The sequence below is a fragment of the Gastrolobium bilobum genome, unplaced genomic scaffold (genome assembly GCF_033153095.1).
Source record: "Gastrolobium bilobum isolate Gb01-03AN ecotype WA unplaced genomic scaffold, APGP_CSIRO_Gbil_v1 utg2122, whole genome shotgun sequence".
NCBI classification, from domain to species: Eukaryota; Viridiplantae; Streptophyta; class Magnoliopsida; order Fabales; family Fabaceae; genus Gastrolobium; species Gastrolobium bilobum.
The window spans coordinates 28,141-55,733 of NW_026897715.1; the positions used below are offsets into that span (position 1 = coordinate 28,141).

The 27,593-nt window shown below is 32.9% G+C and overlaps 1 protein-coding gene across 1 annotated transcript; it reads left to right on the forward strand.

Annotated features, from left to right (window-relative positions):
• Positions 1–5,277: 5,277 nt before the first annotated feature.
• Positions 5,278–22,230, forward strand: LOC133309420 (uncharacterized). The gene is made up of 27 exons (XM_061510185.1): positions 5,278–5,502; positions 5,815–5,880; positions 6,232–6,318; positions 6,532–6,588; positions 6,705–6,769; positions 6,874–7,043; positions 7,407–7,468; positions 7,614–7,697; positions 8,117–8,276; positions 8,826–8,941; positions 11,202–11,330; positions 12,005–12,076; positions 12,259–12,354; positions 12,436–12,513; positions 13,418–13,546; positions 15,795–15,971; positions 16,130–16,333; positions 16,423–16,536; positions 16,640–16,881; positions 17,298–17,343; positions 17,423–17,671; positions 18,905–19,135; positions 19,602–19,693; positions 20,796–21,024; positions 21,138–21,491; positions 21,629–21,702; positions 21,805–22,230. Exons 1-27 carry the CDS (start codon positions 5,398–5,400, stop codon positions 21,908–21,910), a joined length of 3,594 nt encoding a protein of 1,197 aa, XP_061366169.1. The 5' UTR covers positions 5,278–5,397; the 3' UTR covers positions 21,911–22,230.
• Positions 22,231–27,593: the final 5,363 nt, after the last annotated feature.

Here is a 27,593-nt window from a genome sequence, read left to right on the forward strand (position 1 = left end):
TCATGAAATGTTGTGTCTACAGAACCATCTTTTATTTTTCTGCAACAGGACCGATACATTCCCCTTATTATATAATGTAGAGGCGTTTAAAAATATGATTATATTCTTCGACACTATTTGTACAAAGATATATATATTTTTAGGGTTATGTTTACCATATTTTACATGAGATAAACAACTTTTCTACATACACATAAAAGGGTTGGGTCTGAAGGGAAAACTTCAAAAAAAAACTCTACAAGTTTTCTCGAAATCACTTAACTCCCTCTCCGAAATTTTTAATCATTTATTTCCTTACTTAAAATGTATTTATCACTTACCCCCTTAATTTGATTTTCCATCCAAAATTTTATTACCAGAGTTAATTTTTTTTTTTGGCAAATTACATAATACAACCTTCTACTTACATACTTTTTCAAAAAGTCACCATGTACTTTCAATTAAAACAATTACTCATTTTATAGTATAACATTGAATCAATTAAACATATTCATTAATTTTAAGACATATTAACCCTGTGCTCAATCACCTCATCCATAACTTCTTAGCCTCGCTCATCAGTCACCATTTTTCAATGTCCGCCCATCCACTGTTAAATGAAAAAAAAAAATGGTGATCACCGCCTGTTGAGATATATAGTCTCTCATTGGTTGTATGAGCAACTAATGTGGCCTTTATAAGGCCTTGGACACTCCTACCCTTTGAGCTAACTTTTGGGGTGGTGTATCCCAAGGTTCTTCACATGGTATCCAGAGCTTGAGTGACTACAAAGTCACAAGTTCGATCTTCTCCGCCCCCTACTTTAAAGTGAAATTAAAATAAAAAAGCACAAAAAGGTAAACCAAAAATTGGGCCTGTGCAATATCCACACTTCAAGCCCAAAGGGCTCTCGTGTGAGGGGCGTGTTGAGATATATAGTCCCACATTGGTTGTATGAGCAACTAATGTGGCCTTTATAAGGCCTTGGACACTCTCACCCTTTGAGCTAGCTTTTGGGGTGGTGTATCCCAAGGTTCTTCACACCGTCAGAAAGACTGAAAGGGAACGATGATTGAATACAAGTCTCCATGTCATTTCAGATGCTTCGTTTCTACTGTAAAACCTTGCTTATATTATAGAGTAGAGATTTGGACCATCTTTGCCACAAGTCAATAATGTAGCTTTGATTTAGGTTTTTTATCAAGCATTTTGCAGACAATTAAATGAATAGACAAACTTAGACACAAGAGATTACAAAACTCGTAGCAAATGGTGAAAGTTTTTTAATCAAAATTCGAAATGTGATTCTTTCCTTTGAAACAACCTTCACATAATGGATGCATTAGTGAGATTCACACAGAAGAAGATTGACGCAGAAGCAAAAATAGAGATTAACAAATAGATTCCAATGTCATTATACAAATTTGGGCTGATTCTTTTTCTTTTATATCAACTTTAAGTCAAAAAAATTTCTGGAAGCATGCAACTTAGTTATGCCATACCAAAACTTAGTGATTCTCATAATCACAATTTTGAAGCACATACAAAACGAGAACAAAAAATAAAAGGCAGAATCTTGTTATCAACCAATTAAAAACAAAGAATGTTTATAGTTGTACCAGCATACTAGATTTGCAATATGCTTATAGTTGCACCAACATACTAGATTTGCAATATGCTTTGATGCATATCTCAACTCCCTCTGTTTTTGCCTATTGAAGACTTTTCATTTTTTAGTCTTAGAAGCAGTTCAATAGTTTAATTTCGCAGATACTAACTTTCAATTTCAATCATCGTTCCCTTTCTATCTTTACGATGGCGATCACCATTTTTTTTTAATTTAAGTTTGGATGGACAGACATTGAAAAAATGGTGGTTGTTAAGGGAGGCTGAGCAATTAGGTGGTGAGTGATCGAGCACAAGGTTAATTTTGTCTTAAAATGAATAAATATATTTAATTAATTCAATATTAAAGTGTAAGGTGGGTAATTGTTTTAATTGAAAGTAGATGGTGGTTTTTTGAAAAAACATCTAGGTTGTGTTTGGTTCAAGGGTTCTCAAAATTTTCCTATCTAAGTGCATGTGGCAATCCTTGTTCTCCTTGTTTGGTTGAAAGATTTCATAATTTTTATCCATCAAACACACTTGTCCAGCTAATTAGAAATGTGTGTTAAAAATGGACAAACACACTCTTGATGAATGCTCTGAGACATAGTATTCCTGTCAAAAACCAGAGAAATGAAAAAGTGGGTGAATACAATGACATTAATACCCCTCTTCTTATATGTTGTAATGGTTCAAAATTTTATAAAAAAGCTTGCTTTCGTAAATTCCATCTATTTCTCCATCAAATTTTTATTTTCAACCAAACATACACTCAACATATTTAACCCAATTTCCCTACTAATATTTTACGGTACCAAACAACTTTTTATAAACTTTCCTACCAAACTTACTTTCCAACATTTTTCCTTGTATTTACATTTTCCTAGTAAAAAAAAACATCTCCTGAACCAAACACCCCCTAAGTAGGTGGTATTATGTAATTTGCCCTTTTTTTTGAAAATATCAAAATTACCCTTAATAGAAAAAGGAAAAACATAATTTCCTTACAGACGCAATTTTAGACGAACTCGCGAAATATTTTCTTTAAGGTAGCCTTGTTAGAATTAGTAATTATTAAAATTGTTTCCTGCAAATCTCATTGCCATTAAACACTCACTCACAATTGTTGGCGTCGTTGTTCAAATAAAATGATTAAAGAGGCATCATCTCAGTAGGTTTAGATCTTTCCTTTTTCTGTTATAAGCTTTTCTGCTATTACATGACCAACAAATATGACTTTATAAATATATTCAGAGCCGCACTTTATTTTGTTTGCACAGTAACTGAAAAACTTTACGTTATGTGCTTCATATATGCCTTGTTTTTTCCTTAATCATATGATATTACCAAGCAAACATGCCGAATATGTTATTTCGTTGTTTTCTGTGTTGTTGAGAGTAGAGAGAGGATTCAATCATTGATTACATTCATGTCTTTCTTACGCGAGTTTGTCTAAAACTGCGTTTGTGAGGAAATTATATTTTTCTTTTTTCTATTAAGGGTAATTTTGGTATCTTTTAAAAAATTTAATTTTGTTAACAAAATTTTGGATGAAAAATCAAATTAGGAGGATAAATGATAAAGAAATTTTAAGTAGGGGGCTAAATGATTAAAAATTTCGGGGAGGGGTTAAGTGATTTTAAGGAAACTTGTAGGGTTTTTTTTGAAGTTTTCCCTAAAACAAATGATTTTTTGAAAAATTATCTTTAACAAAAAAATTAAATTTATTTTATCAAATATTATCTCTAATTAGTAATTAAAAAAAGGTGGATACAGTTGACTAAAGGTTTTATAGTTCAGGTTCAAACTCCATGATGTAAAGACTTTGTTGTGAATGATATATATATTTATTATTGAAAAAATTTACCATCCTTATAACAAATTTTATCACTATTAGAATTTAATTTAATAACTTACGATAAATACTTATAATCTTAATTTTTCACTCCAAACCATACACAATGTGTCATGTCAATGTGCCAAAAAGTAGTGTTGTGAGTTGTCGATGCTAAAGTAATTTTGGTATTACCAAAATTGGTTCTATAAAACTTGGTATTACCAAAATTGCGTGCTTATTCGTTCTAGCTTTGAACCCTCTCTTATTAGTTATTACCACTATAGGTAAAAGATAACACTTGGGATATATTTCTATCAGGCATTGATAAGGAAATCAATTGTTATTTAATTAAAATATTAGACCACAACCAATTATTGTTAAAAATGGCGAACCCCCAATTCTTAGACAACAATAATCGAGAATGACTTCGAATTTCCACAGCTAAGAGCCGGTTTGGATGGTTTTTTTTCTTTTCAAAATTTGTTTTTATTAAGAAAAAAAGTACTTTTCAAAAACAATCTGTTTGGATGCTTGCTATTAAAAAAAGCAGAAGTCATAAAAAAAGCTAAAAACTTACTTTTTTCGGAAACTTTTAAAAAAAACAGAAGTCAAAAGCTAAATAATTTTTTCAAAAATCAAATATTTTTTTTTTAAATTTAAATAACTGTAACTTTTGTAAAAAGTACTTTTAAAATAAGGAAGACATAAAAAAGACTTTATTAAAAAGTCAATACAATTGCAACCTAAGACACAAATGACGAAACCCCATTTTTTGTCATTACAGTAATTGAAATAGAAAAAATGGTCGAAACAAAGAAGAAGAAAAAAATGGATGAGAGAGAATAAGTAAGTGAAAAATTAATATAAAAATTGATTATCAGCCGTTCGATTAAAATCTAATTTAATGGTGATTAAGTTAGTTGTAAAAATATTAATTTTTTTTTATAGTAAATATAAAACTTCACTGTTAAATATTATATTTAAAGAGAGATTATAATTATTACATTTTTTCTTACTATCTCTTATTACTAAATTTTAATCGTTGATTCTATCAATTTAACGGTTGTAATTATTGAGTCATACTTATTAATTAATTATTAATTTCTAATAAATTATAACCGTTAGATTGACGAAAATCAACAGTTAAGATTTAGTAATAAGAGATAGTAAGAAAAAAAGGAAACAATGACCATTTTGTCACGCTTCACCAAATTATTTACCAAACTGCCACGCGAACAGTAAAAATTCCCGAAATGCCACGCGGCATAATTCGCTCCACTGTGCAGCGAATTATGTTTGCAAATAATTCGCTACAAAGTTTAGCGAAATATACAGTGCCAGACTGCACAGTCAGCAAAAATGACACGTGTCAAGCTGGCAGCATAACAGGCATAATTCGCTACACACCCCAGCGAATTACTGTCAGCTTGACACATGTCTTTTTTGCTGACTGTGCAGCCTGACACTGCATATTTCGCTACACTGTGTAACGAATTATTTGCAAACATAATTCGCTGCACCGTGTAGCGAATTATGCCGCGTGGCATTCCGGAAATTTTTACTGTTCGCGTGACAGTCTGGAAAATAATTTGGTGAAACGTGACAAAATGGTCAGTCTCCCGAAAAAAAGATATTAATTATAATCTCTCCCTATATTTAATCAGAAAAGAAAAGAAATTTTTAAATCGAAAAAAAAAACACACATTGATGATGACGATATCATTCGCACCCCAATTTACCGAAATAAAGTTACTAAATTTTTTTTTTACCGAAATAAAAACAAAGTTAAGGAGGAAATTGCATACATCCTCCAAACTTTCCCTTTTTTTTTTAATTTTTTTTAAACCCATAAACCCTCTCTCCGACTCGGAACTCGGAGTGAAGTGGCTATATTAAAGAAGAAATAAACATCGTATGATTCTCCAGATCTGTTCAGCCACCTTCGGTTGAATTCATCGCCCACCCTCAGATCCGATATGTCAATCAGAGTTGCCTTTCTATGCTTATTACTTATTATCACAACTTATTCTATTTCAGCTGTTTCTGCTGATTCCATCTATGGCTGCGGTGGATTTGTCGAGGTAAACTAATTTATCTATCCATCACCTTCTGTAGTACGAAACACATGGAAGTAATTGAATATCGGATTTCGTCTTAGATCAATGTTATCTTTATCCTCTGCGACTATTCAGATTGAAAAAATAAATGTGCGGATCTGAAATTTTTGCTCTAACTCACCATTTGTTTGTTTGTTTGTTTGTCGTTTCGTGATCTCATTTTTCTACTCACTTTATTTCAGATTAATTCGGTTGTTTATTTTTTGTATTAATTTTTTTTCCTATTTAATATCTTTGCTTACAAATTCGAGTGGTGTGATATTTCGGTTGACGCAGGCGAGCTCGTCGTTGGTAAAGTCGAGGAAACAAACTGATGCCAAATTGGATTATTCTCATGTCACGGTAAGTGTGTGTAATATGAACCCATTGCGTTCGTTTATAAATGTTATCATAAAGTTCAATTGTATTTATAAGATAAAAATGAGTTCATATCAGTTGTAAACTTATTCTACCAGTTGGTCCGCATTTGATTTTGAAAATGTTACTGGCCTGGATTGTTTCCTGTTGAAAATGTTATATTATAGAAAAACAAGACATGCATAAGAAAGCCCCTTCTTCTCCTTTTTTATTTTTTGAGGCATCCTACTTGGAGGAGGATGCAGTGGTACATGTGCAAGGGAGTTTCTGTTGTTTATTAGATATGATGCACTCGTGTCAGCTTTTATTCAATAATTTAGTTGGTCCATTTTGTAGGTTGAGCTTCAAACTGTGGATGGACTGGTAAAGGATAGAACACAGTGTGCTCCAAATGGATACTATTTTATTCCAGTATATGACAAGGTAAAGCTTGCATGAATTAGTATGCATGTTCATATATATATGGGATCTATTTATCTCATATTGCGATCCACTATTTTTAATTATTTGCCTTGTCTCTGTTACATGAGATAATTACCTCATGCAACATGAGATAATTATTTTCCTATATATATATATGTATGTATATGTAAATACATTATTCAGTTCTTCTCAATGCAATTATTTTTATTGCAGGGCTCCTTTGTTATTAAAATTAATGGACCTGAAGGATGGTCATGGGATCCAGAAAAGGTTAGTTATTTCTTAGTTATTGACAGTTTGACACAATTTTCTCAATGGGGATTTATGTTTCTCCTTGAAGAGTAGTCGAAGTATTCTTATTAATTCTGACACCTTTACCCTTACAGGTTCCTGTTGTGGTTGACAATCATGGTTGCAATGGCAATGAAGATATAAATTTTCGTTTCACAGGGTGGGCTACTGATTTTATTTTCTTAATACTTTATGTTCTGCTGCATCCTGTGCTTGCACTTGCTCTGGATTTCAAAATTACCTGCAGAAGTTTGTATACTGTAGGTTCACTATATCTGGTAGAGTTGTGGGAGCTGTAGGTGGAGAAAGTTGTTCAGTTAAAAACGGAGGTCCTTCAAATGTAAAAGTTGAATTGTTGTCTCCTTCCGGGGATCTTGTCTCTTCTGTCTTAACTTCGCCATCAGGGGATTACTTGTTTACAAATATAATTCCAGGTAGGAAAGTTTATATACTTGTTTACAAGTATAATTCAAGAGAGGCAAGATGTGTCTAATTAATATTATGTGCTGTTCAGGATTTGTGTTTAGATGCAAGAAATCGGAATGGAAGTTTATTTGGGTAATTCGATTGAATGGACAAAACGTTTCTTTGTTTGCGATGAGTGAAATCTGACCAAGGAATCCAATTAAGTTATATTCATTATTCATGTCTAGAAGACTAGAATTATAACTTCTGTTCATGTTGTCCGTGGGATTTGGTTTTAAAATCATTTGTTCTTACCATTATTTTTATTGTTTGCTATTATCCTTCTATCCAAAATTGTTCAAACAAACGGGCGATACACTCTTGATGTGCAGGAAAATACGAGTTACGAGCTTCTAATCCTAATATGAAAGTTGAAGTTAAAGGTTCAACGCAGGTCTGAGTTATCGTATTTTGCTATGCTTTCAGCATTTTGTTGTGTTCATACCCATGTCTTTCCTGTGTCACTATTTAGTCTCATAATACATTTGATGAGCTTGCTTATTGTGCTTGCTATTTTTATAATAATGTGCTTCTTGCAGGTGGAATTGGGCTTTGGAAATCGGATAGTTGATGATGTTTTCTTTGTCCCTGGGTATAGTATCAGTGGGTTTGTTGTTGCTCAGGTAATGTTTGTTGCAGGGACCTACCTTATTTAAAACTTCACTTTCTTTTTGGAATTGCTATATTATCTTTTTGGCGTATAACAAGTATTTAGATTCTCGAATAATATCAGGGGGATTTACCGTCGTTGTGGAAATTTCATTTGGAATTGCTATATTATCTTTTTCTTTGTGGAATTATTATATTATAATTTTTTTAAAAATCCATTTATATCTGTGACACATACAACAAAGAATAAGTTCTTGTTTGTCTCAACTGCTTCATCTATTCATATTTTTATGAGTGTGTTGAGGGATGTTTTGGCTCTCAGAAAGCTTAAACTTCCAAACTAGTTTGATGTGGTTTATTTTTTAACTTGACAGTTTAATCGAATCCTTTTTTCTTGTAGTCATGTCTTTTATTTTGGTTCTTCATTTTCCAGGGAAATCCAATATTAGGAGTCCATATTTTCTTATATTCAGATGATGTTTCTGAGGTGGAATGTTTTCAAGGTTCTGCTAATGGCCCAGAACAAGGAGGTTCTCTCTGCCATGCTGTATCAGATGCTGATGGAAAGTTCACATTCAATTCAATACCTTGCGGTAATTTCCCTTTTGAATGATTATTTTCTCTTCACTCCCTTCTTGGTGTGTTTTAGAGTGCATGTGCATGTTTTTCTGCTGAAATAGATCCCTCTCAAGAACTTCTGAAACATGTTCTTAAGATGTCCCATGGGGAGTGTTGAATTTCTGGTGCCTACACTTTGATAAAAATGAATATTCTTTCCCTGATTTTTTTTGTCATCTTGTTTGTAGTTTGTGTATTTAACTTTTGAATGAGCACCAATTTGTAGTTAGATATATATGGAAATCAATTTTCAAGATTGCAGGAACTTCACCACCCATATTTGTACTGCAATTAGTCTCTCTTAGTTATTGATCCTATGAAATTTCACTTCAAATTGTATATTGTATTTATGGCTTTATGCTAATCAACAATTGCTATTTATTCTCCCTATCATATATAATTTACTCTTTTTTATGGATTGAGTATTTATCATTCTTCTGTGCATGAAAATTGCTTCTTCTAAGTACATGCTGCTAGAACCTATTTGCTTGAATTTAGTGCTCAACCTTTTCATTAATCTACAGGAACTTATGAACTTGTGCCATACTATAAGGGTGAAAATACAGTATTTGATGTTTCGCCATCCAGTGTCTCAGTTAATGTTAAGCATCAACATGTGACAGTGCCTCAAAAATTTCAGGTACATTATATGCATTAAAATGTGGCATATACATATATACATACATACATATATACATACATACACACACACACACACATATATATATATATATATATATATCTCACCATCTTTGTAGTTTGTTTCCTTTGGCATTCAAAATAAAAATAAGTTTTATCAATCTATGGTAAATCAAAATATCTGATTATGTATCACTGTTTAGTGCTGGCCTTGTGAAACTTTCATTAAATGAAATGTGAATGCTAGATTGTGTTGTCACATTTCTTAAAAATCCCTTTAAAAAATAGATTAATCTTTTTTCATCTACTTTCCACATATTACTGCTGTATTAGTATATCCATGCTCTATCCGATATCCTTTCATTGTGTATTAATTTATTACTTTTGAATGGGATTTCATTTCCTCAATTGGCTGCTAAGTGTAGTATGATTATACTTTATTGGCATCAAGTTACTGAATGATAGCTCAGTCAACTGCTGGGTGATCAGTGTGATTAGCAACCGTAAATGCTGATGGAAGAAAATTATTCACTGTCAGTTGCATAGATTTATGGTTATCATTTGTTGAAATTTAAAGTGCATATTATCTCTGAAAAGATATAAGAAAAAGAAAAGTGAAAAACCAAAATAGAAAAGTGTTGCGACTCGGCAAGTGCACCAGTCGTTAAGTAATAAAGTGTACCGGATTACGAGATCGTTCCCGCGAGGATTGGTTTCAAACACTAGTTCGCTAATCGCGGCTTAGTTGGACAACCAAGATTGAGATGAAGAGAATTTAAATAAAGAACAATCTATAACATGCAATTCAGAATTAAAAACAATTGAAAAGATGATTGGTTTAACGATCAAGAACGAGCGTAGTTAGGGTTTCGACTTCCCCCAATTTCCTCTTTATGCTATGAATTAAATGGTCAAGAATCTGCTCTTAATATAATGCCAATCAATTCTTTCTCAATTAATTAGGGCTCAATTCCTTGTTACCCTAAATCTATGTGATCTTAGAAGAACCCTAGTTCCCCGATTATTCCCCAAGAAAACATGCATTAAGATCAAGAATTCAAAGATTGCACAATTGCCCTATGTCTATCCCTAGATCACAAGGATTATGATGAATTTACCAAATCAGGGTTCATGCACCAACATCCCTATTGTCATACAATTTTCCTAAATCAATTTATAAGGAGCAAACTCATAGAAAGCATTAAAAACAGATAAATTCATTCAAATATAAAAAGAGAAGAATTCAGAGACAATTTAATTCATAACACACAAGATTCAATTGGGTTCCATCTACCCCTAACTACATAAAAACTTAGCCTAACATATTGAATTCAAAAACAATTGGAAAGAAAATAATTCCCCAAGACTCCATTGATGTGATGTTGTCTTGACTCTTCAGTGCTCCGATGCTCTGCAACAGGATTCCTCCTCTTGATTCTTCAAACGTTCTCTAAAGCTCTCCAAAAAGCTTCCTTCAATTGATCCCAAGGCCCTTTATTTATAGAGAATAAACATATCTTTTTATTTCCATTCACATCTTCTTCAAATCTTCTATTGGATACTGATAACAATTGGGCCTGAGCTTTGACGTATCAGCGCGCTTTAGCGCTCACCAGAGCGCTTAAACGCGCTGAATAGGATAATTCTGTCTGCCTTAGAGCGTTTTAACGCTCATCAGGGCGCTAAAGCGTTCTCTTCGAGAGGAACTTTTGTTGTTGCCAGCGTGTTTTGGTGCTCTGTAGCGCGTTTAAAACGCGCTCCTCCAGTGGATTTTGGCTATTTTGCTTCATTAGCGCGCTGTTGAGCGCTCTCTATCAACCTGTGAATTGCTTGTAACTTGCTTTCTTTTGACTTCCTTTGGTATTCAAACATCTCCTTTCATTCCTTTGCTCCATTAAGCATTCTTTTATGTCAAAATACCTTCAAAATAAACAAGATTACGACATGTTAGTTAAAAATCCAACCTTTGTGATTTTATAATGTAAAACCTTAATTTCCATGCAATCCACTATGTAATTCTTGTATAAACTAGCCTAAAAACATGGTAAACCAAGGGTTTATCAAAAAGAATTGCAAATTAAGGTTGGAATTGTAAAATATCTAGGTAATATAAATTTTACTGTTGGATGATTATAAATATTTAATTTGTTGACACAATTGGTGTAGTAACAATTATCGTATTTTAGTGATATCTGTCTGTTATTGTGATTATGTGTATGTTATTTTGCTCAAGTTCCTGCTATGAATGTTGATTATCACAGGTAACTGGATTTTCTGTTGGGGGCCGTGTAGTTGATGGAAATGAAATGGGAGTGGAGGGTGTTAAAATCATAGTTGATGGTCATGAAAGGTCTATTACTGACAATCAAGGATATTATAGGCTTGATCAGGTATTAATATAATGAGATGTGCTTCATTTAGCATTTTCATTGGCAACACATTTTTTTTTTAAGTCTATGGATATAAGATCCTGAATCTTCATTTAACTTCTTCAATCTAGAAATTTTGTTTACTTGTCTCAATAGTATTTCTTTTCCTATCTCTCTTCCCAGTTTCGGTAAGTTGGTTCTTTCTGTCAATTTAACCATTTATTTCTTTTTTGATCTCCCGGATACTAGTTATGGCCTAAGATTTTGTTAAAAAACTTTTTGATCATTTTAGATTGTGCTGAGATCTTTTCATTGATTGTAGTTTTTTTTTTAATTATAATTGAATTTTATTCCTATGTTCCAGATGGTCCCTTTTTAGTCCTTTTCCCCTTTATTTCCCCCACTTCTTCTTGTCCCTTTCTTTTTTACTTTTATTTATTTATATATACATATATTGTTATTTTATTTTATCTTATTTTATATTTTTATTTTATTTGTTTATTTTTATTTATTTATTTTTGGCTTTTTTTTACTTTTTTTTTTTTAACATTTTTTCAACCGTTTTGTATCTTTCATGTGGGTTCATCTACCACCGACCCCAATTAATTTGGGATAAAGGTGTTGTTGATGTTGATGTTGATGTTGATAATTGAATTTTATTTTAATCTTTCTTATTTTTGTGTTGAATTTATTAGGTTACATCCAAGCACTATACTATAGAGGCCCGAAAGGAGCATTACAAATTCAAGAAGTTGGAAAATTATATGGTAAAATATATCATAAAAATTTATCAGATTTTTATGAGTCTAATATATTGCTCTTTTAGTATGGTGATAAAAACTTGTTAGATGGTTGAGAAATGCTTGGAATACAGCTTTGATACTTATTTTGTAATAATGAAAATTGCTGCTGTCGTAGCTCCTCTTTCGTACTTTGTTTGCTTTGCCAGGTATTGCCAAATATGGCTTCAATAGAAGACATTAACGCCATTTCATATGATCTTTGCGGTTTAGTTAGGATGGTTAGTGGTGGCCAGAAAGCAAAGGTATGCACCTCCCCTTTCATGTAAGTAGCTTAGCAATATTTGCATGTTAAATCAAAGTTGATCTTTTGTTAATTGTAATAGGTGGCTTTGACTCATGGACCTGATAATGTGAAACCACAAAAGAAACAAACAGATGGAAATGGAAACTTCTGCTTTGAGGTATGCCAGTTCTGTGCAATGAACCAATTGTTTTTTCTCCTTTTGTTGTTGTCGTTCGTCTCCTAGTATCATGTGGATACAGTTAACTCAGGCTGAAAGAGAAAAGGTTTTGGATACAGATAACAGATTGTACTATATGATCTGGGAGTTCTGTTTTTATTGTTGTTAGCTTTTTTGGGAAGCACCATGTTACCATTGAATCTGTCTCTGTTTATGGTATTTTTCTATCTTCTGGTCACAAGCTTTGACAGGAAAGATCTGAAACTTTGGGGCTATGCAATTTTGTATTATGAAATGAATTAGGGGTCCCAGATAGCCGTAATTATATGTAAGCAACAATTGGGGAGTTTGTGGTTGCGGCTTTGAGATTATGAATTTTTTTTTTTATTTTTTTTCTAATATAGTTGTTTGTTTAAACAATTAGAATAGAAAAACTAATCTGTTATGAAGGGATTTGGGTTAGATAGCGTGGTTTTTATATCGAATATTTTAGTTGAAACCGAAAGAAATGCTAATTTTCAGCATCTGCAGTTCCTGAAAAGAATATAACTTTTTGTGTTTGAAGATGATGGACAGGTGTCAAAATTATGTCTATCTTGAAATCTCAAATTTTTCAGTAATAAAATTAATTCGGGAAAAATATTTCAATTTTTGCTGTAAATTTTTTTTCTGCCGCTCACATAAAAGTGAGCGGGTGCCATTGTAAAGAGGAGAAAAAAAAATTAGTGGAACTCACTCACGTTTACGTGAGTGTGATAGAAAAAACTTTTCTGCTATAAAAATTGAAATGTTATTCCCAAATAATTTTATGCCTTTTTTCTTTAGTGATTCTTTTGGAGTATCTGCTAAATTTTGATTGTTCCTTCCTTATTATTGGTGTGTTACTCATTTGTTTAATGTCTAGGTTCTGCCTGGTGAATATCGCTTATCAGCTATTGCTGCTACTCCTGAGAATTCTGCTGGACTCATGTTCGCTCCATCTTATATCGATGTTGTGGTTAAGAGTCCATTGTTGAATGTTGAATTTTCACAGGTAATTTTATATTGCATTTTAACTATATGCCTTTCTTCTTTTATGCTGCATGCATTGTGAGATGATCAGTCATATATGGTTTTATTACTTGTTCAGCAATGTTCTTATGTAGATGACAACATATAACTGTGTTTGGATAAATGATTTTAAGGAGGTAATGTACTTTTTAGGAGGATTTAAAATGATTTATCATAAAAATACTTTTTAGTAACTTTTCATGTAGAATGTAGTATTTGAAATGACATCTCATTTGGTAGAATTTTAAAATTTCCCATCTATTCTCTCCCGATTTCACTAAGCCACTCTCATTGTTGGAGGAGAAAGTGGCGATAAATCTCATGGTGATGATGAAGTGGTCATAGAAGGTGTTGACATCATGGGTGGTGATCGATTTAGATGGTCGTAGATATTCATAGCCTTTATAAGGGAGATGATGGGGCTTGAGGTGCTAAGCTAAAGATCAAGATGATTTGCTTGCTCCATCTTTGTCTACGAGAAAGATGCAATTGGCTTTTGAGGGCACAATTATCAATGTGTTACACTTTCTCAAAATAGTTACCCAAATGCCACGACGTGGGAACATTTTCCCAATATGTCATGCTTTTCGATTCTGTTGACGCCACCAGTGCGACCTACCAACTACCAAGTCCTGTCATGTGCCAGTGGCCATTCATCCTAAATTTAATTCCTTCTCCCATCCCTATCATCTCACTTATCATAAATAGTATTAAATTGACTTTATTTTGTTATTAAACTCGAAATTGATATTAAATTAATTAATTTAAATAATAATTAATAACGTAAATAATTCTTATTCATGTGGTGATATTTCAAAATCATTGCAAATTCAAAAACATCAAATTTATTGTCGATAATGGCAATTTGATGATTGATTTTTTTTAGTTTGCTAAAAAAGAATGTTCACATGTAAATAATTATTTTAATAAATTGATCAAATTGTCATTATTATTTTGTATTAAATTGGCATAATTTCGTTAAGTCAATCCCCTTGGGAGCATTCTTTTTTTGGCAGGGAAAGAAAATGAAAAATTAATAATCATGTTGTCGTCATTGTTAATAAAATTTAAGTTTTTGGATTTCTAGGGATTTCAAAAATTCACCAGACAAATTAGAATTATTTACATTTATAATTATTATTTGACTCAATGAATTTAATATCAATTTGTAATTTAGTGTCAAAATAATACTGCCAATTTGGTTAATTTATCAGAATAATTATTTACGTATGAGCATTCATTTTTTAGCAAATTAGGAAAAAAAGAAAAGAAAAATCAATCATTGAACTGTTATTATTGACAATAAATTTGAGGTTTTTGAATTTGCAGAAATTTTAAAATATCACCACATAAATGAGAATTATTATTTGACTTAATCTATTTGATGCTAATTTCAAATTTAATAGCAAAATTATAATGTCAATTTAATACAAATTATGTGGAGTGAGAAGATAGGGATGGAATAAAGGAGAGAAATTTATGATAACAGTCAGGATTTTGCCATGTGGCAGAGTTTGATGAGTTTCGCCAGTGGGGTCAGTAGGATTGAAAAACGTGGCATCCTGTCAAATAGTTCCCACGTGGCATACTGGAATATATTTTGAAAAAAGTGGCACATGGGTAGTTGTGCCGACTTTTGAGTGTTTTTCCTTCTCCTGTATGGTGCTCATCAAGGATGGATTGAACCAGTAAAATGATTAAATAAAATCTGGTACTTCGGTTCCAATGAGAAGAACTTCAAATTATTTAACGATGATGGTTTTTGTAGCTAGACTTGTTGGTTTTATATGATATTGATGTGAGGCTAGGTGTGGTGGATGAATATGAAGTTATGGTGGTAGCAGATTTGTAAACAGGTGACATTTCCAGAAGTGAATTTCAGAAATAATTTAACCAAATACTAAATTTTACTAATGATGGACATTGGATTACTTCAATTTAATTTCATTGCATTTCAAATTCTGTGTAATTTTAAAACCCTCCATCCAGTCACAACCTAAGATTCTTTTGATTAGAATAGAATTACTAACCTGAATTTATTTATAAATTCTATATGGTAATTCTTTTATTTGATTCCTCTAAATATCAGACTCCTCTCCGTCATTTCCTTTTGGAATCTTTTTGACCCCATCCCTCCTGAGGACCTGGATATAAAGCCCTTATTATATATGGTATCATGTCAAGTTTTCATAAAAAAAATTCTGTTCTGATTGTATGCCCTATGATTGTAGGCTTTGGTCAATATTCACGGTGCTGTAGCCTGCAAGGAGAATTGTGGTCCGTCTGTATCTGTTAGTCTTGTGAGACAGGTTGATAAACATAATGAAGAGAGAAAGACAATTAGCTTAACCGCCGAGAGTAGTGAATTTCTGTTTTCAGATGTTATTCCTGGAAAATACAGACTTGAGGTTTGGCTTCTTTTGCATTTCCATTTTATCTGTGGTTTGTCTAAGTAGAATATTCTTTAGTTATTTTAAGTTTTATTTCCTGAACACTTTTCTTTTAAATTTTCTATGTCTTGATTCATGTGGATTTTTTTTCCACTGTGTAATAATATTTGTTTTAGGTCAAACATAGTTCCCCTGAATCAGTGACCTTAGAAGATAATTGGTGCTGGGAGCAGAGCTTCATAGATGTAAATGTTGGAGCTGAGGACTTGGAAGGAATTATTTTTGTTCAAAAAGGCTACTGGGTCAATGTTATCTCCACTCATAATGTTGATGGTTCCATGACTCGACCAGATGGATCAACTGTGAATTTGAAGATTCAGGTATTTGAATCTCTCAGTTATAGGTTATACAAATATGTCAGGATATTGCAGCGTCACAAAATTCATTTCTGTTCTTGTGTTATCTGCAGAAAGGTTCCCAGCATATATGTGTAGAATATCCTGGAGCATATGAATTTAATTTTGTTGATTCGTGTATCTTCTTTGGGAGCTCATCTGTGAAAATTGATACATCTAATCTATCGGTATGGAGAATTCAGATAGCCATGACCATATTTTCAGTTTTTTCATTCATATTTGGTTCTTTTTAGGATTTTCTTCCGTCATTTTTTAAATTTGTTTTTGTAGCCAATCCATCTAAAAGGAGAAAAGTATCTTCTTAAAGGACAAATACATGTGCAGTCCAGCTCACTTAATGCATTGCCTGAGAATGTAGTTGTTGATATTCAACATGATGGAGCTGGTGTTATTGATCAAGCTACGGCCATACTTCAGTCTCATGGGAAAGATCAAACAAATAACGCTATCTTAGAGTATTCTATTTGGGCCATTCTTGGAGAAAAGCTTACCTTTGTTCCTCGGGACTCAAGGTACATTTATGTAGCTGGTTGTTAAACATTTATGGTTACATATCTATTTTGGTTAAAAGGATTCTGTAGAAAGAGATATAATCAAGAGAGGAAAACCGTTTGTGTGTAATTAATAGTGACTATCTCATTACATCTGTCTATTTTTCCTGTGAGGATTGACTATGTATTGCCTGTAATATTTAAGTGTAATGCATTTATACCATTTGTACAGTTGCTTTTTTAGTGTATCGTGCATATAAGGTACACAATTTTATGATTCTGGGAGGTTTATGCCTGGTCCTTTTATTTCGGTAGTTTAATTACTTTTTCTCTTTTTTCCCACCTCCTTCCCTCCTCTTGCTGTAGCTGAAATAATTCAAGCGCTGCAATTTACCCAATTTTGTACAGTTGACTAATTCTTTTTTGTTTTGTTACAGGAATGATGGGGAGCAAAAACTTTTATTTTATCCTAGAGAACATCATGTAAGTATCATAGTTTTGTGTACTGATGTTTTTCTGGGACAATCGCTGAAAGTTTCATTTGCTAAATCCATTTCCTTAGGTATCAGTGACAGATGATAATTGTCAAGCTTATATTCCTACATTTTCTTGTCGGCTGGGTATATATATTGAAGGATCAGTTTCGCTTCCTCTTTCTGGTGTCCATATCCGGATTTTTGCTGCTGGAGACAGCAGTATCACTGCACTCAAAAGTGGTGAATTAGTGCTTGAAACAACCACTGGGACTGATGGCTCCTTTGTGGCAGGTCCTCTGCATGATGACGTTGGTTACAATGTTGAGGCTTCAAAGGTAGTCTCTTTTTCTGAACTATGGGAAACTACATACAATAAATGCCTTATTTAAAAAAAAATGCTAAAATGGAGTTGTACAGTTTCTCTACTTATCCATGTTTATGTGTTGATACCTCTCATTTTCATCAAAACTGATGGTCACTAGTTTGCAGTTGTATTGTCTAAAGCGATTTAACATGAGGAGTGCAAAAAAAAAAAGGAAGAAGGAAAGAAACTGGAGGAGAATCACAATATGAAAGTTATAGTTTGACACCAAATTCTAACCGTTGATTTTTGCCAATCAACAGTTAAAATTTATTGTGTCAAATTTATTAATTAATTAGTAATTCGCAATAAATTATAATTGTTGATTGGCGGAAATCAATAGTTAAGATCTAGTGTCAAACTTTTTAGTTTGACACCAAATCTTAACCGTTGATTTTCGTCAATCTGAAAGCTATAACTTATAGGGTTATACTTATTAATTAATTTATTATTTCCAATAAATTATAACCGTTAGATTGACGGAAATCACTTAATCTTTGATTTTCGTGAATCTAACGGTTATAATTTATTGGGTCACACTTATTAATTAATTTAATAATTCCCAATAATTATAATCGTTAGATTAACAGAAATCAACGGTTAAAATTTGGTGTGAAACTAAAAAGTTTGACACCGATGTCAAATGATCCTATCCCTATATATATATATATATATATTGTGTGTACAATTTTCTTTATGTTAATACTCTCCCCAGAACCTCTTACATTTGGCTGATCCTTTTTTAATACTATCATTCTCTCCAAGAAGAACAGTTCCTCGAAATCTATGATTTGGTTTCGAATACTTTTTTCTTGAACGATATTCAAGAAAATTTCGGATTTGCTTGGTATTCCACCGGTTGGCAACCCAAGATTCCAAACTTTTCTTAAATGCGGAAGAGATGCACTTTGGCAAAAAAACTATAGATATAAGATATAGAAGGGGAGTGAATGCTTTCTTTTTTGCCATTTTTCGTCGTTAGTGAACTCAGCTTCACATCATTAGTCAAACCTTATATGATAATAATCTTTAATTTAGAAAGAAAACAGAAACCCAATAACCTCTAAAGAGTATCATTTGTTGAAAGATAAATGTAAGTACTGAATGCAAAGGGCTATCTTAAGTGGTTTTTTTTTTTTTTTTTGTTTGATTGCCTTCATGTTATCTTGTATTTTTTGATTTATTCATTTTTTTTTTATATTTGCAGCCTGGTTATCATTTAAAACAAGTTGGGCCTTATTCCTTTAGTTGTCAGAAGCTTAGTCAAATTTCAGTACACGTACATCACAAGGATGATGCTGGAGAACCCATTCCTTCTGTTCTGTTATCTTTGAGCGGTGACAACGGTTATAGAAACAACTCAGTATCTGGGGCTAGAGGGACATTCCTGTTTGATAATTTGTTTCCTGGAATGTTCTATTTGCGTCCTGTTTTGAAGGTACTATACTGGACATAACTGTTTACGATATTGTGTTCTGCTGCTTGTTTTATCCGTTGTATGCTTGGCTTTTCTATCAATCAGCTTTTCACAATATTACTTGATTTGATTACGCATCCAAAATAATCTCTGCCCCCAAAGGGAGTAAGAGCCTACTTGTGGTTGACAAAAAGAAACAAAATATGAAAAAGAAAAGAAGAAACTGTATCATTTTGCTGTCATGTTTTATTGTGTAGCTTGCTTATCCAGATTCTTTATGTGTTTCTTTTTAGCTTGAGTCATCTCTTTATGCTTGTACTAAATTATTAATATTTTTCTGCTTGGGTGCAACTCAACAATTAAAAAAAAGTTGTGAAGTCTGTAAATATAAGAATTTTTAAGAAATTGATGATGATTAAAATTATGTTGGTCATTGCTGAAACTATGTCCTGGACAACTGCCTTATTCAGCATATATTATTTCCTAGGAGTATGCTTTCTCACCTCCAGCACAGGCGATAGAGCTCGGAGCAGGGGAGTTTAGGGAAGTTATTTTCCAGGCCACGCGCGTAGCCTACAGGTTTCATTTTGTTATTTCATTCTAATCACCCTTATGTCATTTAACGAAAGCAATCATCAGTATGTTCAAGTTTACTGCATTTCAAGTATTTTTAGCTTTGTGCCAATGTTTTTTCAAAAAGATTATGGTTTAATTGCTTATCTTGGACATTTTTGTGCGGAAAAGAATAATGGTCTGACATTTTCCTTGGAATCATTAAAACCAACTATCAAACATTATCTGAAAGTGTACTTTGAATTTTTTTCCCCTTGTATTCAAAAAGATATCAATGAACTTGTTAAAGTGTTATGTTTGCTTATATCTTTTTCGTGCTTTATATATCATCTCATTTGCTATTTCTCTATTGATATGATATTTGCTCAATAATTACCTGCCTTGTTATGTACAAGTTATTGAGACCCTACGGTGACTGATTTTGATACATACATATAGACTGTCTGTAATCTGTATAAAACAAGTACAACTCCTCTAGTTTAAGAATATTGTAAGAGGGGACGCCACTGGTTTAAATGAGAAACTTCATTCCAAAACCCTTGGACAAAGGCTTCTTGTCAGGTATGGGTGTGTTCTGATTGGGGAATTTGAGTGAGAGCAGGAGTGCAACTCAACACACTACTAGCGTTTGCAAGCTTGGCTCCATTTCAACTAATTTTAATGATCCAGATTTTGCACATACGTCACATAGTACATAAAAGTATGTTCTTTTCTGAATTGTGTAGTAATCATTTTAATTCGTAGTTGACCTAATAGATTGACTTTGAATCATATCTATTCAAGTATACATGATTATAGTGGAAAGCAATCCTGCCTCTTGCACAAGGTTGCCTCGACCTGAAGATGCACACCATTGCAAGGCTTTGTAAGACTAGTAATTTTCCTTATAAAAGGAACTTAAATTATGCTGGTGAATAGGGTGATGAAGGATATAAAACTGGTACCCAGAGGAATCACATACTGACAACCTAACCACTGAGCAAGGGCATGTTTGCATTATTTATATTTTTTTACACCGTGCAACCTTTTCCCCTTTTCCCTGTGGTTGCACTTTTTAACTTGAGCACACTTTACTCTGGAAGATGCTGAGGCAAATCAATCCTTACAGTGCAACAGGCTTAGTCACTCTGTTGTCTGGCCAACCCAAAGCAGGAGTTTCAGTTGAAGCCCGGTCAGAGTCAAAAGGCTATTTTGAGGAAACTGTAACAGACTCCTCTGGGAAATTTCGTCTGAGAGGTCTAATGCCTGATACTGTGTATGTTGTTAAAGTAGCTAAAAGGGATGTCATAGACAGCACTAATATAGAGCGTGCATCTCCAGATTCTATTGCCATCAAGGTTAGTTCCTGGTAGCTATCTTTTATTTCTTTTTTGGTAGATTGGTAGTTATCTGTTGTAGCTTTGCTGTCAATGTTCTGATCCTGTTATAACTTGTTTGTTGATGTTCCAAGGTTGGAACTGAGGATATCAACGGTTTGGATTTTATAGTTTTTGAGGAGCCTGAAGTGACAATTGTAAGTTGCCACGTTGAAGGAAATGGTACGGATGAACTACGCAAACACCTGATGGCAGAAATAAGGTCAGCTAGTGACCCAACTAAGATAGAGTCAGTCTTCCCCCTGCCAATTTCTAACTTCTTCCAAGTAAAGGGCTTATCAAAGGGCAGACACCTTATACAGCTTCGATCTGGTCTCTCTTCAAGCTCGCTTAGATTTGAATCTGATATCATTGAGGTCGACTTGGAGAAAAATATTCAAATCCATGTGGGCCCTCTGAGATACAGGATTGAAGATCAGCTGAAGCAGGTTTCTTTCCTTCTTTTATCAAAATTTTTGCCTAATTTGCCTTCTTTTATCAAAATTTTCTGTTAACTATATTCTGTTTCTTTCTTCTGTTGCTTTGGATCATAATATTTCTTATTTTTAATTCTTGTACAATGCAGGAGCTGACTCCAGCACCAGTATTCCCTCTTATAGCTGGATTTCTAGTTGTTACACTATTTCTCAGCATGCCAAGGTAAGTTTGATATTCCTATTCTTTTTCACCTTCACAGCAACTAGCTTTGGACTTATATGGCCATGTATCTTCATTGATCTCTTCCCCTAATCCTATATGAAGATTGAAGGATTTGTATCAAGCCACGGTAGACATACCCACACCTGGACATACTGCGACTTCAAGAAAAGATGTGAGGAAGCCAATGTTGCGAAAGAAGACTTATTAAATCCCCTTTCCTACCACACAAAGCTTGTGTTAGTGTAACTGCTCTTAGTTGAGTTAGTTTGACAGCATTCACGTTCTCTGATAGGTTCGGATGTTTTTCTTTATTAATCTGGAGGGGCAAATGCAAATAGAATGTAATTAATATTCTTCCTTGATTGTTAGGCTCATTTTTTGTACTTAACTTTTTGGCGTTGGAGCAAACGCAAATAGAAGCAATATTTTTTAGCGGCGAAGGTACTAAGCTTGGACGTTTTGACCCTGCTTGGAAGTGCATGATTTGTTAATCATACGATGGAAGAACTAGGTTTTGCAAATTAATTAGTGAATGAATAGAGCTATTCGCATATTGAAGAAGCCACGCACGCAACTTGTCATGATACATTCACCGCATATTTTTTGCATTTGTTAGGACAATGTTTAGGCTCGTTACTTAATCCTAGATTGGTAATCCCAATCACCTGGTGTTCATGGCGGACTAGAATCATGGATGTTATGGGACAGTTAAATGGAATGAAGCTTATATTGTCAGGAAAAGGAGACATCTGTATTCAAAAAAATAAAATAAAATAGTAGACATCTTGCACAGTCGAACGTGGATTCTTGCAGCGATTCCTCCTACAGCACCCACCCTACCTACCCGAATACTACGTCGGGTCTCTCCCTCTGATGGTTTGTGAAACTCAATGCAAATTGCAATTCTGTGGGCAACTCTGGAAGAGCGGGTGCTGCATGTTGGTGGTATTGTCAGTAAGTTAGATGGGGTTTGGGGGTTTGATTGGGCAAGGAACTAATCTTCTCGCAAGGATCATAGCTATTTACAGTGGCAAACAGCTGATTTGTGAAAGGGCATGCAGAATTGTGGTATGTGTAAAGGAGTGACCTATCTTTTATTAGAAATTTCTTCTAAACTAAATTCGTATTTAAAGTGAGAGTGTCAATGAAAGTCATTCAAATGAAAATCTTTATTGGCATATTTAGAATCCATCCTTCTTTGTCAATGAAAGAGAGGCAAAAAAAAAGTTAATATATTATTATTTAAATAAAAAAATTATGAAAATATAACATTTTAAAATCTATTTACAAATTTATTACGTTGAGTCACGTCCAAAATAAATTTGACTAACGCTTAATATAGGTGCCACCCATAGCTTGTAAGATGTCTGTCCGGACATAAGGTCTTATTGCCCATGTCTTAGAGTCACCCTTGTGCTTTTGTAGAATTAGTGTCCATGTCTTAGAGAGAGAGAGAGAGAGGGGAAGAGGTATACTTGTAGGGTTGAGGACTATGCTGGGCTTAAGGGTGGTCCTAACCTTTTACTGATCTAAAGACCTGAAATAAATTTTCACTACCAAAATTTTTTATTATCAACTTACTATCTATCTAATCACCATTAGATTAATATTTTCTCTCTCTTCAAAAACTTTTTAACATTATCTCTCTTTGATCCAATGGTGATGATGTGATGAGTAGTACAAATTTTTGGTAGTTAGAATATCCTTACTCATAATCAAAAAGGTTAAATCTGAAAGTCTATAACACTAATCCGTGTAAAGACTTTTTATATAAATAATTATAAGCAGCAGATTCATATATTATTGGGAAATAGTTTTCTCCAACTGTAAGAGATAATTATCTCATGTCACTTAGACATAAAAAGACGTGTTTGTAATTTTTTTCTTTTATATATTTTTTAATTTGTGAGCTCCACATTTCTTGTTAGTGTAGGAAAATAAACTTCTCTCATGTTAAATGAGAGAAGTATTACCCTATATTATTACTCACATGACAAATGTATATGTGTGTAACTTAAGCCGGCTCACTAAGAAATAAAGCTAATAACCTGGGAAAGTTCAAATTTAACTCAATTTAACAAATGAATTAAAAAATTTAATTTATTGAATTATTAATGAACGGAGCCATAAGTTTATGAGTTAGTTTCACTTCTTGTCGTCCACAAATAAAATACGTTTTACTTTTTTGAAAAAGGGATTTTTTTTTTTGGGTACCAAAAAACCAGAGACCCTTTCAACATATTGATTTTGTTTCTAATCACTTATCTTATCTCTCTCAAAGTTAAATTTTAGATAAAATTATTGTTATTATAATTAAATCAAACAAAGCACATGGAAGTCATTGACCACATGATCATATTATTAATCTCCAGAAATTTAATTAATTAGGAAATTAACATATTAAGACCTGTATTTTGGGCCCGTGATGTGGCTCAATTATCAATAGACCCAACAACAAATCTTAAATCCTAAACTTATAAATAGCGTCTCCATCCTTTTTTTATCATCTTTTTCATTTTCATACTCCGTTCTTTTCCCTCACAATTTGAGTATCAGAGTCTATACTGTTATGCCCATGGAACACATATAAGAACACATTTCAACATAACTTAATTTCCCTATGATTCACAAAACCTATGATTCATACTTCTGGAAAAATCTGTGTAGTGTTTGGCCTTCGTTTCTTCAAGCAACTCGTTGGGAGATTGGTGATGGTAATGACACAATATTCTGGAAAGATAATTGGCATGGTTTATCAGAAAGTCTCGTATCCCTAGCTACATCTATGTCTACATTGAATGATTTGCATCTTCTTGTTAGTCATTTTGTGAATAACGATGGTCAATGGAATTTTTCTTACATGCATCAATATTTCACTGACCATGTTATTGCAAGAATCTCTGCAGTTCTTACTCCTAGCGAGTCAGCTGGACATGATCGTATTATTTGGAAGAATCAGAAGGTGGGTTGTTCATTGGTAAAAGTTGTGTATTGTTCTATGCTTAATTTTCCTCTTGAGAAGGTGCAAAATACTTGGACTAGCTTGTGGAAATGGAATGGCCCTCCGAGAGTTAAAACATGCATATGGATAATTACGCATGGTCGGCTTCTTACTAAGGATCGAACAGCTACTTGGAGTGGTGGTCACAGTTTCTGTTTGTGCTGTCATGGTGAGCTGGAAACGAACCTCCATGTCTTGCGAGATTGCAAGCATGCTCGTGGAATCTGGGACTGTTTAGTCTTACCTAATCATGTGTGATCATTCTATAGCTTGGACTTGAGAGGCTGGGTTGAAAAGAATATTACAATGACTTGGAGCCATGATAGCCTAGATAATTGGCGTGATTTATTTTTCATCTCTTGTTGGTTCTTATGGGGCTAGAGGAATAGAAGTGTCCATGATTCTAGTTTCATTCATCCCAATCATGGGTTGAAATTAATTCGTATGTATGTTGAGGAGCTGCGCAACAATAGGGGCAGGAAGCTATTGCAGACTGGTAGCTCTAGTAATATTCGTAGAGTTAAGTGGTTACCACTGCGAATAAATTGGGTGAAGATCAACGTAGATGGAGCGGTCGAAAGGATTAGCGAAAGGGCTGCTTGTGGTGGGTTAATTCGATCTGCTGATGGTTCATGGCTAGGAGGTTTTGAGTATCATATTGGTGCCTGTACCCCAATTATGACAGAATTTTGGGGAACCCTTAAAGGTTTGGAGATGGGCTGGCAAATGGGGTTTATGAAGGTGGAACTAGAAGGAGATGCTTCTGAAGTTTTCTTTATTCTTGCATATTGCAATGCAGCTTGTCAGCCGAGAATAGTGGCTAAGATACAAGCACTTATTGCTCAGGACTGGAAGGTAACACTTAATCATATTCCAAGAAAAGCAAATACATGTGCAGATTGGTTAGCTAAGTCTGCTCTTCAGAAAGACACTGAATTTTGGCATCATCAAATCATGCCAAATCGTCTTGCTCAACTTTTTGATCAAGATCTCCGGGGGATTATAGACCCCGGATAGTTTGTTAGTTTTGTTTAGTTTCTGTTGTGTTTTGTTTGGGGCTATGCCCTTTATTGTTATAAAAAAATAAAATAAAATTTCCCTAGTTCTAATTTTTAATATTAATTCTTATACACTATTATTTCATAATATAATTAAACATGTATGAATAGGTACAACGACCTTTTTTTTGTTTCAGAATTATAAAAGGAAATAAAGACAAAATGGAAATAAAGGGAATTGGAAATAGCACGAGAAGAATGGAGAATTTCCTTCGGTGGTAAGAGCAACGTAGAAGAAGCAGAACAAACAAACGTGTCATCAGTGTTTGGCTCCACATGTTTAGGAGCCTCGTGCTATCGACAAATTAAACCATACCCACGAAAAGTTTGTCTTTTTCATGTTAAATTAAATAAATAAATTATTCCTTCTCTTTCTTTTTCTTTTTTTAATTATTTTTAAGAAAATTATTTTGTAAGATAGAAGCCAGTTTTAAAGTTGAGTTCGTTTTTTCTATCGTCAATGTAGATAATTTATTTACATTGAGCCTAAAACGATGTCATTTTGAGTTAAAAATCAATGTGTTTTTGTAATTATAATTTATTTTAGATTATAATAATATTTTTTATTATAATTTTTTAATTTTTCAACTCAGAACAACATCATTTTGAAAGCAAATATAGATAACTTATCTACATTTATTTTAAAATAATGGTCCTGAATGATCCAATTTTGAGTTTTACTATATATTTTTCCACTCAAAAATATTTTTATCTGTTTTTTGTCAGAAGTTCAAAAAATATAAAAAAAGTATAACTAAGAGAAAATATAAATAACAATTATTAATATTTTAATAAAAAGTAATCTAATTAATACATGTATCTCTACTTAAAATTAAAATTATACAATAGTTTTTTAATTCTTATCTAATAAACCATAACATTGAAAAGATTAAAAAATGAAAAGTATTGTCTACAAAATGTTTGAAAACGAAAAATTATACAAAAGGTTCCATTCTGTCACTTTGGTCCTTTATTTGAAGTTGGAAAATTGGAATTGGCACTTTCTAGATTCAATTTTCTTTTACTGTTTCTTTCCTTCCTTTGGCATCTAAGAATCATGGCAAACTCCAATCACGCTTTGTTTATGGAAAATATGACTTTTTCTCTTCAATGCGTGAAGCATATAATGCTTGTGCTTATCAGACTCTTAAATAAAAGCAAAATAACATATGGCAATGACAAAAAATGTAAAAGAAGATAACTAAACTCTTCGCAGTAAACTTAGCTGAATCATATATTGGAAGACGAGAGAATATTCACGTGTAAACGCCAGGGGAAATTCGGATGTGAATCCACTGAGAGTTTTTCAGGGTGTTTTTGCAATTTTGTTTATTTTTTATCATATATATTTTATTGAAACATCTTTCATTAATCAAAACGACGTAGATTTTGAAATAGCTGTAAATAATCTTTTCTATAGTGGCTCTAGAAATATTTTTTTCTCTCCATATATATATATATATATATATATATATATATATATATATATGATGAAACAGTGAGTCGAACTTTTACATGAATTCATCATAACGTATTAGCAATAATTATATAAGACTCCTCACATTTACACAAAAAATTAATATCATTAATCCAAATTACACGCCTTAGAAGCCTATCTGCAATCCTCTCTTCTATAATTAATATTAATTCTTATCTCTTAAGAAGGTACTGATCTTCATATCATGATATAAATAATCAACCCCTTTATTGGTTGTACATTTGAATTATTATAATTCACTTAACAAATACAAATACATTGCCCAAAATGATGTAATGATGCCATAGGAAAATTTACAGTTAATATGTATTTTTTTAATGTAATTATTATCATT

Bases quoted from the DNA above. Each gene is read 5' to 3' on its own strand.
- LOC133309420 (XM_061510185.1), top strand. From the start codon at position 5,398: ATGTCAATCAGAGTTGCCTTTCTATGCTTATTACTTATTATCACAACT. The intron at 6,589-6,704 runs GTTAGTTATTTC...TTACCCTTACAG, and splicing joins GGTCATGGGATCCAGAAAAG to GTTCCTGTTGTGGTTGACAA. The intron at 12,077-12,258 runs GTAAAATATATC...TTGCTTTGCCAG, and splicing joins AGAAGTTGGAAAATTATATG to GTATTGCCAAATATGGCTTC.